Genomic DNA, 17,799 nt, shown 5'->3' on the forward strand with positions numbered 1-17,799 from the left:
CGTCTTCGGGTTTCATTGAGATTAAAATATGTGTGCAGAAGTCATGTTCAAGATCAACCTAAAATACGCGATTCAACAGAAACTAATTTTCATGCAAAATAAATGCATGTAGCCACCGCAGTGACTATTTCTATGCATTAAACCCAGATACTCGCAAAATGCTACGTTTGCTGAAATTTTAGTTGCTGTTTGTTAGTTGTTTGTTGTTGTTTTTGTGTTCGACGAATGCACGTGACTAAGCGACAATATTAACTGCGAAGAGTGCCAAAACAGCAGCACAATTCAAGTTCATTGAACGCGCACCAAATCCACACCGCAGTTCGCAGATACATTTAAGAGATATTTTTGTTTATTTTGTTTATTTAATGTGCAGTACCTGGTCGAACGGGCACCCACAATTACCTTTTGAAAGAATTGTACGAATGTACATGAATAGGAAAAGTGCAAGCTTTTCTTTTTTACATAACCGAGCAGTGAAAAGCAATTTCCATTTGTCAGACATGCGGTTTTTTATCTTTTTATGCAATACTTGTCATCTGCCTCGGCTGCCTTGGCTGCATTGGCTTTGTGTGTCAGTAAGCATTTGTTTACATATTTGCCATTGGGTTTACGCTGCTGTATCTGTAGAATTGTGTTCAAATGCCATTATTCAATGATTATTCATAATTAATTAAACTGTGAAATATTCCAGTGACGGCACAATTTCTTACACACTCAAGCCGTAATTACTTTACTTATTTACATGCATGCATGTTTAAATGCATAAATTATGAAAAGTATCGGAGCGAACCAAATAAAAAAAAAAACTGCAAATATGAGTTGCTTTCCGTTCGCAAATATTTAAATTAAACTGAATTTATTGACTGGCTTATGCTGATATAAATTGCCCACCCAGTCTCTTACCTATAGTATCTTGAACTGAGTGTACAGATATATGGCAAATGGTTATAGAATACTAATTAGTTAAAATACATATCAATTATTCACAGTTTGTTTTCGCTTTTAAACAACAACAACAACAACAACAACAATGTAATAAAAATGTTATTTATTAATAGTAATTCTGCAATACTCGTAATTTCATTTACGTGTCGACACGTTGATTGTACTTCATATGTTTTTATTTTTGGGTTCTATCGAATTTTTTTATCAGTTTATTCCTTTAAACAAATTATTTTTATGACGGTTTTGTTTTTAAGAAAAAGCAAAACAACAATATCTATTTTAAAATTTATTAGAAACTTCTTACACTGTAACTACATTAATTGTTAAAAATTAGTTTAGAATAATAAGCTTCGATTACTATATCCAAAGAACGGCTTTAAGTAACACACATCACTGTATCGCACTGTTCAGGCAGAAACAGTTTTAGTAATAGCAGGTGTAACTCCAATTGAACTTCAAGCAAAGCAACGTCGAAGAGTATACAATAAGAAAATCACCGACTACTATACTCAACAAATGACAAGAGAAAGAAGATCAGGAGCAAATCATCGTAATGTGGCAAAAAAAGATGGAATAATATCACTCAAGGAAGATGGACAGCTAGACTGATACCAAATATGATAACCTCCCTTAAACGGAAATCAAGAGACACAAATTACTCACTCAGATGCTGAACGAACATAAATATATTTATACCTATACCGCATTGGACAGGCGTATCTATCCGATTACATTTATGGTGACGGAGACTGTGACGACACAATGCACACCTTATTTTACTGTAATAAATGGCTCACATTTAGAGAGGAGATAATAGCCCAGATTGGACCAATAACTCCTGAAAATATAGTAGAAACGATGAGAGCGAACCCAAAGAACTGGCGAACGATGGAATCATATGTGATTCAATTCCTCGAATTCCTCGAAGAAATTTGACCTAAAGAGGAGAATCAGAAACTAAGCTAATAAATAGTGCAGACACCAAGAGAATGTGGTAAAAAAGTGGAGGTCTGCACGCAGATCAAAAATCATAAGAGCATGACATAAAAAGTCAACATAAAAGAGACCCTACACAAAGTAATGCAAAAGCGGTCCCGAGGGGAAATAAGTTTCGCTGAAGAAGTGGTATTTTCGTCTGTACACTACATATTGATGTTAGGTAGTCGGGCAGATCATTCCGACGACGGTCGGTCTAACGGATCAGAAAACAATTCACTTCCTTACCACAAAAAATAAAATAAATTAATATATAGTCAAGGCTTATACTCTGTTTACGTAAAATAATATTAACTATTAACTATTTTAGTAAGATCTTGACTTAAAGACTCCACCTGGCTAATTAATTCGTGAAATGTCTTGGTTTTACCAGGCCTAGGTATTTTCACTATTTTTGTACAAATAATTTTTCTAAAATAGAATCCTTATATTGTATCCACAAACTCAGAAATTTCAAATGGAACATCTTTAATGAGAAGAATATTATTAAGAAGAATCTTATAGACATTTGTTTTTACTTTATAAATATAATAATATACATCATAAATAATTAATGGCATGGCGGGTTTTAATTACCATCAAGGGTTTTTTACAAATTATTTTTTAGCACGTATTATTTACGATGAAATTGAAAAGAAAAAAATCTTTAAATTTTTTTTAAAATAATCTTTAATTTATTTTAATATATATTAAAATATTTTACAATTATTTTCACATTGCAGTTAAATCTGGTATCAACCGCTTAATTTTGGAAGGAGTCAGTGGAAGTTTTCGAAATGGAGAACTGTCTGCTATTATGGGTCCATCCGGAGCAGGTAAAAGCAGTCTGTTAAACGCGCTATCAGGATATAGGTACTTACGGCTATATGCAATATATTATTAAACTAATAATTTATGTATTAGGTAGTAAAGGTGACTAATAAAATTTAATAAAATTTAAATTATTTACATATATTCATCGCTAAGTATGTATTAGTCAATACAAATAATTATAATTGCAGTATATCATATTCCATTTTATTATACCATATAAGAATTAATATTCGTATAAGTAATTGCTTCTATCATTATGATTGAACTAATTCTCAGAACTTGAAACCGCAAACAATTTTATTATGGGAAGGAATTAATCAATAAATCATTGGAATTCAATACTTTCTAAAAATGTCTGATTCAATTTATGCAAAAATTTTAATATTAATTAAAAAATTAAATATGTTGGTAGTGGATTATTGAAGCTTATATCTTATTTACAGCTTTATTTAATAAAAACTGTATATTTCGTATGCGTTTATATGAAATTTATATCAACGCTAACAAACTGATATAAATAATATGTTACATATATAAAACATATTGGAATCAAGTTTTATTATTGTTAAAGATTTAATACAAAGTTAGTTTATTATCAAAAATAGTAGATTTTTCAAAAGTGTCAGTAGATGTATTTAACTGTATTTTGATACAGAATTAATATCTTGCTTGCATTTTTGATCGGTGTTTATATCTTTCTTAGACTTGGAGTTAAGGCAAATTTTTGGCAAAATTCACCGACTTATTTTTTTCATAAATATAGAAGAAAGGTAATGCGTTCGATACAATAAAAAAATGGAGTGTACCTTCCGTCATCAATATATCTGAATGTCTGAATTTTCAATTCAAGTTGATTTGATATGAATAACTTATCAGTAATAACAATGCAATCTTTAAAATAATTTCTGTTAGTTGACTCTATACGGCCGGATATTGCACCATATTTAGCTGGCTTTGACGATACGCATTACCGGATTAGACAGCTTCTTATCAGCTGTTGATCTCAAAAAGGATTACAAAGCTTGAGCAATGTGCCAATCCATTCATACCATAACTAACGTTTATTTTTCATGTCAACATTATCAGAAAAGTCACCGGGTATATTAATGTGTAAATTATTCCAAGCTGTATTACAAACACTCACGTTTCCTACTGCTCGAGTCAAATTCGACCTTAAGAGTAAAAAAACTAGCGAAATCTCAAAGATAATTTTTTAGAATCTTTAAATATATATTTATTTTTAAAATATCATTAAAGTATTAATTATCTATTTTATTTTACATTATTATGAAATAATTAATTTTAAATAGTTTTATTTAAAATATATTAAAAATTCAACAAAATTAAGTACACTTGAATAGGGACAAGAATTTGTATGAATTTCTTCTATTTTTCCCTTAATCTACTGTTGCTATAGTCTTATGGTATGTTGTTTTCTGACGAATAGAGTGTAGGCAAAGTTTGGAGATACGAGAGATATTTTGATAGTCTACCATAATAATTTATTTTTGAATCATATATTTTAATCATATAAACGTTGTAAAGCACTTACTGCTACAGAAAAAGGAAAAATTTTTTAAAATAAGCTATTAATTTGAAAAAGTTTTTTTTTTAATTGATACAAAACGAAATACAATACAAATAAAATATGAACAACAAAAAAATTTTTGTTCTATTGGCTTACTTTGTTTGCCTGAGTAAAATATTTTTGTATTCGTAATGCAATACGAGTATTTGTCCTTATTCAAGTGCATGACAGTGTATTTTTAATATCTTACGTTGTATGGTATAATTAATTCAAATAGATTGTTGATATATGGGTATTAATAGCATGTCATTTTTATATCACTATTATATAATTTAAATCAATAGTTATATACAATATATATAATTCAAAATCTAAATTTAAATTTAGAAAAATTTTATAAGAGTGTTTAAACTTATAAATCATTGCGGTATTTATTATATAGAACTTCTGGAGTTGGTGGGCACATAAAAATAAATAGAGCTGATTCTTGTTATATTACACAAGAAGATCACCATCAGCTACTTTTAACAGTTGAAGAACTCATGAATCTCTCTTGCGACCTTAAATTAGAAGATGGAAAAAGAAAGGAAGAAACTATCACAGAAACACTAGAAAATCTCAATTTGAATCATCGTCGAAATGTCACTGCCGACAAACTTAGTGGGGGTGAACGTAAACGTCTGTCCATAGCTTTAGAATTAGTGGCTAATCCTAACATATTTTTCCTTGATGAACCAACAAGTGGTTTGGATGACGTCACTGCGGCTCAGTGCATACGTCTTCTTAGCAAAATGGCGAAGCAAGGACGTACCATTGTTTGCACTATACATCAGCCTTCAGCTACAATATTCAATTATTTTGACAAAATTTTTGTACTTGCCAAAGGACAATGCGTATATCAAGGCAGACCTGATGCTGTTATACCATTCTTGCGCCATATTGATCTTGAGTGCCCCAAGTACTACAGTCCTTCCGATTATAGTAAGTTTTTTTTTAAATATTAACTACAAACAAATTAATTATTTATTGATTTATAGTAATTGAACTATGTGACACAGAAGATACCAAAGTAATAACTCAACTTAGTAATTTAACTGACAACGGTAAACTCATCTATGTTCCAGCTCAAATCAGTGAAAGCACAATAGAAACTAATGGGTCTATATCTGATAATTTAATTAAAAGCGTTTCTTATAATTCCATAAAACATTCCAATCATTTCCATCAAGCAATCACAACATTTTTTATCGACGAACCGAAAGTTAGTGGTTTCCACAACTTCATAAACAATAGTGTCACCTCGCCTGATGGCACACTAGTCGGTGGAGTTACAGCACTTTATGAACAAATGAAAGCGTTCTCGAAACGCATACAACAGACCGAAAGACAGGAAATTTCCAGCTTTAAGCAATTTTCAGTACTTTTAAGAGTTATGGTACTGAAGATATTGCGCGCCCGCATTCCACTTATTATACAACTATCCCACCATGTGATAGTTGGTTTATTTTTTGGTAAAAATATGAAATTTCAAAATAATTTATTAATTTCTAATTAAAATTTTTTTTTAAGGTTTAATATTTTATAAATTAGGTAATAAAGGCGACCGTATGTTTGATCATCTTAAGTTTTGTATAGCAATTATACTGATGATTGCCTATACTCAAGTTATGGTTCCAATACTGAGCTGTAAGTTTACTATCAAGCAATTATTCATTTAAATCTTTTAAAATTCTCACAAAATATTTGTGTATTGAATTTAATTTATAAATTTTATGTTTTTATTTGTAGTCCCAAGTGAAGTGAAAATAGTGAAAAAGGAAACATTTAATCGTTGGTACACGCTTATGCCATATTATATAGCATTGACTATTTCCAGAATACCATTTCAGGTAATTTATTATAAAATTTTTCAATTTTATGATATTTTATATATTATATGATCTTCTTCTAATTTTCCTCAGGTGATCTTCAATGTTGCATTTTTATCAATAACTTATTGGATGTCAGGTCTTCCAGACGAATGGTGGCGGTTTTGTCTTTTTGTTGCAATTGGGTTGATGATTTCATTTGTTGCGGAAGGCATGGGACTAGCAATTGGTGCAACTTTTAGTATAACAGTTAGTATTTATATGAGTTTGCAACTTAAACCATTTCGATTATATTTGTTTATTAATTTTAGAACGGAAGTGCTGTGGGACCTTTGGTTATTGCACCTTTCATGGGACTAGCAGTATATGGATTTGATTTTGCTGCAAAAATACCTTATGCCATGAACTTACTTATGAAACTTAGCTATATTCGCGTGGGTGTAGTTAGCTTAGTATTAACAGTTTTTGGTTTTAACCGAGATGAACTCGAATGTGATGAAATATATTGTCACTTCAGTGATCCCAAAGTTTTGATCAAATTTCTGGATATCGAAAGAGTATCAATGGCTCAACAATTTGCTTTATTATCATTGCTAATGATTTTTTTTAGAACTTTGCTGTACTTAAGTTTACGCAAACGTTGTGGCACATAAATTATTTTAATTATTATTTTAATCCAGTTTTGTACTATATCATTAACACTATATATAAATTATTATATAGATTTTGAGTTAATTTTATGTAATTTTAATGGTCTTTAAAATGCTGTGATAAGCAATAATATTATATTTTTACATGAATTTGTATTAAAAAACATTAAGCTAAAAAGTTTTATAATAGTTTTTTCTATACAATATATTAGAATATGCGGTGTAATAAAATATTGTTTTTGTAATTATTATTAAGTACTACAATAAGTAATTTACCCTAATTTATATATTACTTAAAAATATATTCATAAAAAATTACAAAATCAAGTTAAGAAGTTTGTCCAAAATAGGTTACAATACTATACATGATATGTACAAGTTCTTTGCCAAATAAGAAGTTATATACTTGTTTTTATAAATAAATGAGATTTTACACGGATATTTAAAGTTTTAGTAAAAAAATAATATGAATTTAGCTTATTATTTAACAATTTCTCAGCCAATTATGCTTCATGATTATAAATGCTTTATAACAGGAGGTAAGTTTAAAAGATAGTTTAAATATAGAATTCTAGTAAGTAATGTTCAACTAGAAGACTGAAGATTAAAACTAATAGTTCATGTTAAAAAGTATATGTATGTATATATTAATCTATAATAATACGGACGAGCTAGCTACTTCTGCTTCTTTCTTATTTTTTACCGTATATGTGTTTTGTTTCTTTTTAACTGTTAGGGGTTTGCCTAAATATATTTAAAAGAACCCTATAAATTATTTTCGTTGTTTTTAGGATTTTTTTAAATAAGTTTAAAACCCTATATATTAGATAAAAAGTTGATTCCTGTTGTGTACTATTGGAACAATTTTTTTCAATCTTTAAACCTAATGTTTATATGTTTATCACAAGTACAATATGTATATGTTCTGAACTAGGAACCTATCGATTTTGGGAATACAGATTTTTTATATCATATATAAATTTTCCTTTAATTTAGACAGAACTTTACTTAAATAGCGTAATCAGTTGTTTTAAAATTGCTTAAATAACTAGAAATTACAGCCAAAGACTTTCATAAATTTCTTTTATCTGTTTTTATTTGACTACATATCTACTTTTCTATATATATATTTTTAAATAACTTATTATTTGCTATTTGTATAAAGCAAATATTTTTAATTTATAATAGACTAAAACCAGACTTATAGCTAAGAGAGAACTGATTGCTTACGAGATACCAGCCTATAAGTAGCAAAAGAGCAATATTTTTCCAACACTATAAATTGATTTATTTACCGATAAAGTAGTGATAAAACATGATAAACTGAATAGAATCTTAAGCATACAATATTTTTGATAAAATAAAAGGAATATCTCTAGAGTCCAAACTAATGCAATTATTACTAGCTAGTGGCTTATTATTCTGGGTAGCTGGCGACAATTAATATTAAGGCGGAATCCCTCATAATTTTCTTTGTCACAGTTCCACCTAGGCAAAATAAAATAAAACTTTTTTCATTTTCTCTTACATGCCTTGCCCTTTGGAGCACAGAACAGCCATATTAATCAAACTGTCTATATAAACAATCAATATAACACCGTGTAGCAAGGATGTGGTAATGAAACGTTGCAAAAACACAAAGTCGACTTACAGACTATGGCCACTTAAATCAACATACCCACCAGTGGTAACTCCTATTAAGTGCATATTTCTTCTCTGTAATAAATTAGTTACCCGTATATATTATATCTAGATAATCATTTATTATGCTATTTATTAAATAGCAATTTTTGTCGGTAAAGCACCTATGAAAGTGTATTGATTATACTAGAATTGACAGCTAAAATATTGTCACTTAATTATATAAATATATATGCTAGCACTTTTGCAAACATTTTATTAAATATATAAAAAGTCATTTATAAAATATTTAAATTTGTATAAACTGATATTTTATACATTTTTAGTATATGTACAAAAATTTAACATAGGTAACAAAATTTTCTGGTACTACTCAATTAGACGGGTATACCGATTATAAGCATATATCAAAAAAACGTAATAATAATGTTTTTGGTAAACCAAAAAGAAAAACAAATAATTTACTTTTTAGTACTATTTACTTTCTCTTTACGTTTTTTTACGTGTTTTTTTACTTTTACTTTTCGTTTTTCTGCGTTAGCTTCTTTAACAGCCTTTTTACGCGCTTTTTTGCTTTCCGGAGACTCATCCCGAGGCCTGGCAGAACTCTTAAATGTAGCGTCCTCACTGTCTTCAGTTGAATCGTTATCATCTTCATTCTCATCATTTTGACTTATTTTCCTTATATTTTCTCTTCCTGTTGTATTTGATTTCTTTTTTTCATTGCCTTGGCTTACATTATTAGCACTTTGAGCATCATGGTCAGTTAATATATTAGGCTTTTCTTGCACGTTTAGAGATTCGTCTAAGCCAGTAATCTTACCGTATATTAAATTTTGCTTTTCGCCTTTTTTTGCTTTATCAACGTCTCGTTCAAAGTGTTGCACCTAAATTTAAATGTGAATTTAAATAATAATATACATAAAACTATATATTTTAACTAACCTCATCTAGTCTTTTTGGTATGTAAGTATTTTGCCAAACAGCTTCATCAATTTTTTCTTGTGCCGTAATTGCGTCAAAATCACGATCATTTATCCGTTCTGAAATAACTTCAAGACATATTTCCATATTATCTTCGGTTATTGTCTGATCTGTTATAAAATCAAAAAGCTCTTTGACAGTCATAGTCGCAACACCTTTTTTTCGAAAGAACTCTGATATATTGGTACAATCTTTTCGTAAGAAATCAAATGCATGTGGATGATCATGTTCTACCGATTGACTGACATCAATAATTACCAATTGCCCATTCTGTATTAATATATTAAACTCCGACAAATCAGCGTGAACCAAACGGCATTTGTTGTAGATACGCCACATTATAATAACACAATCTCGATAGAGTTCTCTCGCCTTCGATGATGTTATCTCTACATCTTTAAGCTTCGGAGCAGGCCAACCTTGTTGTCCGCAAAATCGCATAACTAGTACATGCTGACGTAATATGATTGGTTCTGGTACAGGAACACCTGCATTGTGCATGCGTAGATAATTGCGCATTTCCTTTTCAGCCCAAGTTCGCACCATTTTCCGTGGGTTATGACGACAATAGCCATGTCTAAAACGGAATTCACCTGAGACATACTTATCACGATCTTTGAAAACTAAAATTGAGGTTTTGTATATTTTGATTGCAAACTCTTCTGCATCGTTCTTCGAGATGGCGTGATACACATTTGCTTCCTTGCCGGTAGATATACAACCATTTATTTCTTTAATAAGCCCACGATTTAATAACTTAAATAATATTAATCTTGTGCGTGGATCCATTACTTGTTCGGCAGTAGCACGATCATTTTTATCACGTACTCGAAACCGCTCTGAATCCTGTTTGCGATCAAATCCAACAATCCGATTTGCAGCTTGTGCACTCATATTTGTTGTTGGATCATACTTTTCAACATTAATGCGTGCAGAATATCGACGCAACAAGTTGTCGTTAGGCTGATAACTATTTAGTCGTTTTGTACAAGAAACATTAGCACTACCTGTATAGGATTCTTCGTAGTCATATGCATCATCTAGTTCTTCATTCTCAGCATAATCTTCATCATCATCATATTCTTCATCATTTTCATCTCCAGTTGTTGAGATCAGTTTTTGTTTTAAATCATCCTTATCATCATCTATATGATTATCAAGTCCCGTAAACATTACATGTTTAATTGTTACTTTTTCAATCTTTTGTGCTAAGTAGTCCTAAAATGAAATTAATATTATTAATATATAATACATAATATATTACATATAATAATTATTTATACGTGCGTGCGTATAAATATATTTTAAAAAAATAAATATTTTAAAATACATCGTTTATTATAAGCACGCAACTTACTACAAATGGAATTGCAGTGTCTTCTTCTGCGTCACTAAATTGATGATCAGCCATCGTGGTCAGTGAATTTCAGTTTTCCACTTTTTTTGGCAATAACCAACTCTTTTATATGTTTTAATTTCATAAAACAAGAAACCACCGCACGTGGAGTACTTAATAATTTTGCACCAAAATGTGATATTTTGTTGTGAAATAATGAGACAGGGTGCTATGATTTGTGTTTATTGGGTTATCACAATTCGCAAAAAAATCTAAGTAATTTTGACTACAATTATAAGATACTATTTTAATTTATATTTAAGAATTTTATATATTATATCTTGTATAAATACATTATTTTAAGGCTCTTGACGAGAATTTATTAGTGAATTAATAGAACAATTTCATTCAGGCACCCGTTTTTATTATTCTTAAATGTTCCTTCTGTTTACGAATGTAAGAAAAGAAACAAGAGATAATTTACAATAAGTTGGCAGCACTTTGCATTTTTGACAGTTCATAGTGTGTCTTGCTTCCTTATTTGTAAACAGAACTTACATGCCGATAATAAAATAAATAACATGTTATTTAAATAATTACTTTTATTAGATATAAAGTGAAATAAAATAAAATGTTCGTATTAGCTGAATTAAAAGACACAATACGTATTGAACCAAGTCAATTTCATATAGATTTCCTGGAGGCTTTGCGAGATGAAATTAATCGGAAACTTGCTAATAAGGTTGCTGTTTTTAATTTACTTAATAGAATTAATTTATTTTGATTGAATAATTTTCAGGTTTTATTAAATGTTGGTCTATGCATAGCATTAAAAGATATTGTATCAATTGAAAAGTCATTGATTCTACCCGGTGATGGTGCGTCTCACACAGAAGTCGTATTCCGATACATTGTGTTTCGACCACAAGTAGGCAGTGTAATTACTGGTAAAATACGCAGCTGCAGTCATGAGGGTGTTCATGTTACACTAGGCTTTTTTGACGATATATTAATACCTCCAGCAGCTTTACAACATCCTTCACGTTTTGAAGAGACAGAACAAGCTTGGGTGTGGGAATATCCTTTAGAAAATAATGAAAAGCATGATTTGTTCATGGATATAGGAGAATCGATCAAATTTAGGGTAGCAAGTGAATGTTTTGAGGAAAGCTCTCCTATAGGACCACCAAAAACTGACCAACAAGTAACTAGTTCCACATTAGCTCAAAAAGAGATAAAAACTCCATATAGAATTGTGGTAAGTAATCCTCAAAGTTGGGTATTAAGACTATTATTATAACTATTTACATACTATAAGTGTAAAATATAATGTTGTATATAAAATTGTTTAAAAGTTTACAGAAACTAACATTATCATGAGCTCTGCAAATTATGTAAAATTAATATTGCGATATAACCTATTTTCATATTTGCTTACAATTTTTTTTACAGAACAACAAGTATAAACCATTTCTGTATATATTTTTGGAGTTGTGATTGTAAATTATTCAATATTAGTTCTTCACTTTACGGAATGTTTTTAGTCGAAAAACTACGTAACGACTAAATTAATACAGCGTTAAAAATTAATATATAAAAGTATTTGATTTTTAACTCGGTACTAATTGAAATTCTTTGATTTTATTTTTTCCAACCATTAACAAAACTTACATGGTTTGGGTAGAAATATTGTATAGTTTTAAATTTATTTATTTTTGTACATCAATATATGTAGCAGTTATGACCACTCAATTGATTCTAAAGTATTTATATTGGCTATCTAAATTGATTTAAGTTGTGCTTAAGTATTTTAGGTAAAAATATAGAATATATAGATACCTTTAGATTTACTCATCAATTTACCAAAAAAGAAAAAACCATTCTGGAAATATATTTGTATAGTCTATCTAGTTTTACTATGTTTTATAGAGATACATTTATTATATACATTGTAATTATGTATATTATATATTAAATTATATTACAATTATTAGTAATTTGTTCTCGTATTGAATTGCAAATTTATAACATGTTTAATAAATGTATCACAAAAAATATACAAACCAGTTTCTGCGCCCAATAATGATAAACGCTTTTCTAAAACCCATTGCAATAACTTTGATAAATGGTACAATTACAGATTAATAAACAAATTACTAACTTAAAAAATTTAAATATTATTTTGCACGATATCCAGTTAAAATTACAAAAGTTTAAAGTATATAAATGTACTTAAATTTGGAGAGACATTCTGTAAAGATCAAGTTAAATGCTGTGTATGATATCCGAATAGTAATAAGATTAGCAATTTTATATTATTTTTTATGATTTCTAAAAAATTTAATATCTACTAGCAAGAATAAAGAACAGTTTACCTAGCATTCACAATGGCTCCGAAATGTATGTTATTTATCATTTAATTTTCCATAATAAGTAATGTCAATAAACAATAATGGTTGTTTACTAAATCCGTTAAAAATTATAGAACCCCATAAGAAAGTAGTCATCCGAATAATCATCTAAATATAAAAATAATAACACTGTAGCACGAACTAACGTTCTATATACAATAAAAGTCATGTAATCTTAGTCAGCTTACGATCTACTAACTGCCATTTCGATAGCGTTGTTCTTATTTGGCACATCGTGTATCATATGATGACTTTGGTCATGGTTAGTCATTATCACAATATATGTGTTTAAGTTATTTAGGTATATATAAAGTATCTGTGTGGCGATTTCATCCGTTGGCAATTATGCGTGTACGAGTATTTTGTTTTCGAAAAAATAAATTTATTATTGAAAGTAAGTGTTTTGTGAAGTTAAAAGCTTTATTAAAAGCTAGTATGAACATGCTGAAGGACATCTAGATCGACGAAATTAAATACTCGTTAAAGATGCTTTCAAACTGTGCTGTATGAATTAGAAAGGAATTTATTATACATGTCAATTTTGCTAAAAGAAACTTTATGTTCTTATTCATCCTATTATGAAATCAATAATATTATATTATCTATGAAAAAATTATTTAAATGTATATATGCATGTACACGTTATAGCAAGTCAATTATAATAAAAGCATTTTTTTTCAGGCTGCAATAAATGAATCAGGCCTAGGTGTGCTGTCTTGGTGGGATCAACAGAACCAGGATATGGATGAAGGCGATGAAAATAATGAAGAAGACAATGTTGAATATGAAAATGATGAAAATGGTGAAGGTGCATATGAAGAATAGATTAAATAAAAAAATATATTTATAAATAGTAAAAACTCATATTTTGTTTTTAATTAATAATATTTTAAGAATTTATTTAAAATTATTTTGCAGCTCTTTATTTAAATTATTTTATTAATTTATATATATTTTTTTATTCGTTTTTGAAAGTTTTATTTAAGTTAGATTTTAAAAATTAGTTTGTTTAGCTGTTTTTTAAATAAACAAAGCAAAGTTTATTTATGTAAATGAATTGTGGTTTTTATTCTGCAACATTCTTATTTCAATATTTTTGTCCAGTGCTAAAATTATATAATTTACAATGTGTTTTCCATTTAACAACATATTCAATACAATTTCATATTGGATTTCATAGATCATAAAATAATTGGTTGTTTTATAGACATTTTAATTTATATTTAAGTATATATTAAATAAAACATTTCAACATTTCATAGGTAGCATTTCTTGTGATAAGTCTTTATACTTTTTATTTGTTAAATTAACATGTATATATCTATATACTATATATATAATTAATTAGATTTTATTTTTCTTTATTTAAATTCTTGTTACTTTTATCATTTTTCTGGTCTGGTGAAAGTGATATTCGCACAAATATTACGTTTTTTTTATAAAATTGTATAGGGCGGGCTTTATTAATCGTGATTATGGTGAAAGTTTAAAGCTATTAGCAGATTTATTTATTTCTCATACTTAACTAATTTTCTATTCAATTAGCATGTTCATAGATACTATATATTTTAAAAGTTAATTTTTTTTTGTTGTGTTGCCATTTTTATAAAGAATTTTTGTTTAATTTTACATCTGTAATATGTTTAGTTACAATGAGTTTATTTTTGTTGTTATTTATTGTGAATTTCCTGTATTTTATATATTTGATCAAAATATAGTTGATATATCTAGATTTAAAATCAATTGTAATTTTTTTTTTAAATAGTTAAAATCTGTATGACATAAATTCACAACTGATCTAATTTATTTATATCTTGGTTTCTTTTTCACTTTAACAATCATTCTTTTCTATTTAAAATGTTTTTTATTTTATTTTTTTTTGTTTATAAAGCCAAATACTAATTGTTATAGTATGAAATTATCTTTTTAGAAGACTGTTCATAAAACTATTTAACGACACATAAAGAATAGACCATATTGTTTCAAAACATAAGGTATTCTAACTTTGACCTACGGCATTCAAAAAAACTGAAGTGGTGAAATTGATGCTCTAGTAGCAACTGCGGGCAAATACTTTTATAAACTTAACCCTTATTGTATTAATAAAATAAAATAATTGTACATAAAAATTTTTTACAAAATCGATGTTATAATAATTTTTCTAAATTTCTGTCAAGTTCTAAAATCCATCGATTGCATCATGTGGAGAATTTATGTATCAAATTGCCGCAATAAAATTTTTATCTATATTTTGTATAACTCTTGTATAAACATTTATATATTGTATATATAAAATAATATCGTATTTGGTAAAACTTATGTAAAAAATATTTTTACACAATCTTTTTCAAAAAAAAAAAATGTATTTATGTTACGAAAATATTCCTAAATAAAACTAAAATTCTAATTTAACAAATTAATAGATTTTTAGGATTTTTATTTATTTATATCAGGATTAATATTCTATGTATAGTTAGTGTCTTTGGTTTTAATTAAATATAAACTTAAATACAAAAATCACAGTGAACAAAATATATTGTTTAATAATTTGACAAAGTTTAAAAAATATATTAAAGGAATTTAATAGTGAGTATATAGTCGCTAAGCGCAAATAATGTTTAAAAAAAATAATATCTATAGGATCGAATTGTAGTTTGCTTATTTTGATCAGTAGAGTAACATTAATGCTTTATGAGACGGTTTAATAATTTGTATTAATAGTATTATTATTTCAAAATCTATTTGAATGATATAATATGTAATGTTATGAGTTTTACAAATGTATCTAATTTGAAAAAAAAAAATATATATATCTATACGATCCACAAATGAAAGTATTTAAAAAATATTGATTTTTTTTTTTGTAAATAAAATCAAATGTCAAATATGAGCCTTACATTTCATATTTAATACTCATAATATTGCACATATAAAACTTAAATTATATTAGTAATCATTTAAATATTAATATGTAAAAACATTTTATTCAATAATTAAACAACGTGGCAAATGTTCCTTCAAGTACTCGAAGAGTTCATGCGATGCTCCTGGACAATTAGTTAGTTCTAATTCTTGTAAGTGTCGTAGTTGTATTAGACTTGAAAGTCCAGATGATGTTAGCAGAGGGCAACCGGCTAATGAAAGCACCTGAAGATTACGCATTGAGCATAAATGTTGCAGTCCAAAGTCACGTACTTGTGAGCACCAGCGCAAAAAGAGGGCGGTAAGCGAAAGCATAGTTGAGATGTACCCGACACCTATGTCGGTTATGTGTACGCATCTAAAAAATATATTTGGAAAACATTTAAAATTCAGTTAAATTACTAAAAACCATAAAAACATTCTATATCTACATTTCTTTAAACATATTGTTATAAAATAATATCGTATGCATAGAAAGGTTAGAAAAGTTAAAAAGAACTATTAAGTTAAGTTTGCTTTCTTAAAAGCTTCAGTAATTTTTTTTTAAATTTTAGGCCTGTATGCAGAGTATGAATAGGTCTGGTATATTCTAGTAATTATTATATTACTATATAAATGTATATTAATTTATGAATTTATTAATTTATTTGCTATCTATAGCATTTCTTAAAGTTGGCAACTGGCTTAAGTTTATTTAACGTACTGGTTTCTAAGCTCAATACAATATTTCCTTAATTCTAGCCTTGTATATTATGCAAAGTACAAATATTTCTGGTTCTATCTGCAACTAAATGGCGTAAACTATTGAAAGCATGTAATAAATATGAAGAAAAACGTTTCATTCATAAGAAGGCTATAGTGGGACTCCTTGCCCATCTTATCCATGTTATTAATAATATAATACAGAAGTTGAAAAATTTTTTTTCTTTGTCCTTAAGCAAAGGTTTTTATTTTATTGCAAATATTAAGAAATCACACATTATGATGGATATTGAAATAATATAATATATGTAATTATAATATATTTATGTTCCCATTAGTTTAATTAATTTGAATTCATTTTGACGATTGAATCGAAAAAGGTTTTTGAATGTACGAAAAACAATCAAATTAAAATAAAATATAGACGGATTCGAATAGCAAAGAAAGGACAAAGACAAAAATTTTTTATTTTTAATTTATTGAAATTTGGCTGACCATACAATGCTGTTTCGAGTATTGCCAAGTACTCATCATCAGTGATCTTAGGAAATATTCGAATTTCTTAATTAGTTACAGTTCGTATATAATTTGTTTGAACTGCAAGTGTCAGGCTTAGAACTCGTGCCTGTCAAATTAGAAGCGAATTAAAATAAAATTAAAAAAAAAATTTTTTTAAATTGTTTGAACTAAATAAAGAAAATTTAAAATTAAAAAAAAAATTTTTTTAAATTGTTTGAACTAAATAAAGAAGATTTAAATATTAATATAAGTGTGCTGATTTTGGCCCACTTATATATACTTATATATAATATAATAATAAATAAATTTCTATAAATATCAAATAAGATTGAATAATAAAAGTTTAAATGATTTTTTTTCCTTGATCTAAACCTCATAATAAGACATTAATGAGAAGCAAGTAATATCCGTAAAATATAAGTGGTTTTTTCGAAGCTAAATAATTTTCTACTTCAGTTTGCAATAATTTAATTATGAAAGAGAA

General features: G+C 27.7%; 4 protein-coding genes across 6 annotated transcripts in view; 2 read left to right on the forward strand and 2 right to left on the reverse strand.

The window, feature by feature from the left end:
- LOC119669820 (ATP-binding cassette sub-family G member 1) overlaps positions 1-6,842 on the forward strand; it is a 42,113-nt gene extending 35,271 nt beyond the window's left edge. The window contains exons 3-9 of one of the 2 annotated variants that reach the window (XM_038079847.1): positions 2,664-2,793; positions 4,725-5,263; positions 5,320-5,793; positions 5,852-5,968; positions 6,071-6,171; positions 6,244-6,399; positions 6,462-6,803. In XM_038079847.1, coding sequence (XP_037935775.1) covers positions 2,664-2,793; positions 4,725-5,263; positions 5,320-5,793; positions 5,852-5,968; positions 6,071-6,171; positions 6,244-6,399; positions 6,462-6,803 — 1,859 coding nt within the window. Of the gene's footprint in view, positions 1-2,663; positions 2,794-4,724; positions 5,264-5,319; positions 5,794-5,851; positions 5,969-6,070; positions 6,172-6,243; positions 6,400-6,461 lie in introns of both variants that reach the window. The other variant, XM_038079848.1, reaches the window with a different exon arrangement.
- Positions 6,843-8,901: 2,059 nt separating this feature from the next.
- On the reverse strand, positions 8,902-11,021 carry LOC119670625 (serine/threonine-protein kinase RIO1). The gene is made up of 3 exons (XM_038080957.1): positions 10,783-11,021; positions 9,387-10,643; positions 8,902-9,328 (listed from the first exon to the last, which is right to left on the reverse strand). The coding sequence occupies exons 1-3, from the start codon at positions 10,834-10,836 to the stop codon at positions 8,903-8,905; spliced, it is 1,737 nt and encodes a 578-aa protein (XP_037936885.1). The 5' UTR covers positions 10,837-11,021; the 3' UTR covers position 8,902.
- Positions 11,022-11,287: 266 nt separating this feature from the next.
- Positions 11,288-15,404, forward strand: LOC119673134 (DNA-directed RNA polymerase III subunit RPC8). 2 transcript variants are annotated; one of them, XM_038084367.1, is made up of 4 exons: positions 11,288-11,503; positions 11,561-12,019; positions 13,854-13,980; positions 15,103-15,404. In XM_038084367.1, exons 1-4 carry the CDS (start codon positions 11,393-11,395, stop codon positions 15,114-15,116), a joined length of 711 nt encoding a protein of 236 aa, XP_037940295.1. In that variant the 5' UTR covers positions 11,288-11,392; the 3' UTR covers positions 15,117-15,404. The 2 variants fall into 2 exon arrangements, with proteins under 2 accessions (XP_037940295.1, XP_037940294.1); XM_038084366.1 differs by lacking the exon at positions 15,103-15,404 and having other exon boundaries at positions 13,854-13,997.
- Positions 15,405-16,101: 697 nt separating this feature from the next.
- Positions 16,102-17,799, reverse strand: part of LOC119669600 (F-box/LRR-repeat protein 16) — a 78,138-nt gene continuing 76,440 nt past the window's right edge. Inside the window, exon 5 of the mRNA XM_038079569.1 lies at positions 16,102-16,452. Coding sequence (XP_037935497.1) covers positions 16,155-16,452 — 298 coding nt within the window. The 3' untranslated portion in view covers positions 16,102-16,154. The remainder of the gene's footprint in view (positions 16,453-17,799) is intronic.

This window comes from Teleopsis dalmanni, chromosome 1, assembly GCF_002237135.1.
Source record: "Teleopsis dalmanni isolate 2A chromosome 1, ASM223713v2, whole genome shotgun sequence".
NCBI lineage: Eukaryota > Metazoa > Arthropoda > Insecta > Diptera > Diopsidae > Teleopsis > Teleopsis dalmanni.

Coding starts and splice junctions, on each gene's coding strand:
- LOC119673134 (XM_038084366.1), top strand. CDS start 11,393: ATGTTCGTATTAGCTGAATTAAAAGACACAATACGTATTGAACCAAGT. Junction 11,504..11,560: donor ATCGGAAACTTGCTAATAAG/GTTGCTGTTTTT, acceptor AATAATTTTCAG/GTTTTATTAAATGTTGGTCT. Junction 12,020..13,853: donor AAACTCCATATAGAATTGTG/GTAAGTAATCCT, acceptor ATTTTTTTTCAG/GCTGCAATAAATGAATCAGG.
- LOC119670625 (XM_038080957.1), bottom strand. CDS start 10,836: ATGGCTGATCATCAATTTAGTGACGCAGAAGAAGACACTGCAATTCCA. Junction 10,644..10,782: donor ACACTGCAATTCCATTTGTA/GTAAGTTGCGTG, acceptor ATTTCATTTTAG/GACTACTTAGCACAAAAGAT. Junction 9,329..9,386: donor TACCAAAAAGACTAGATGAG/GTTAGTTAAAAT, acceptor ATTTAAATTTAG/GTGCAACACTTTGAACGAGA.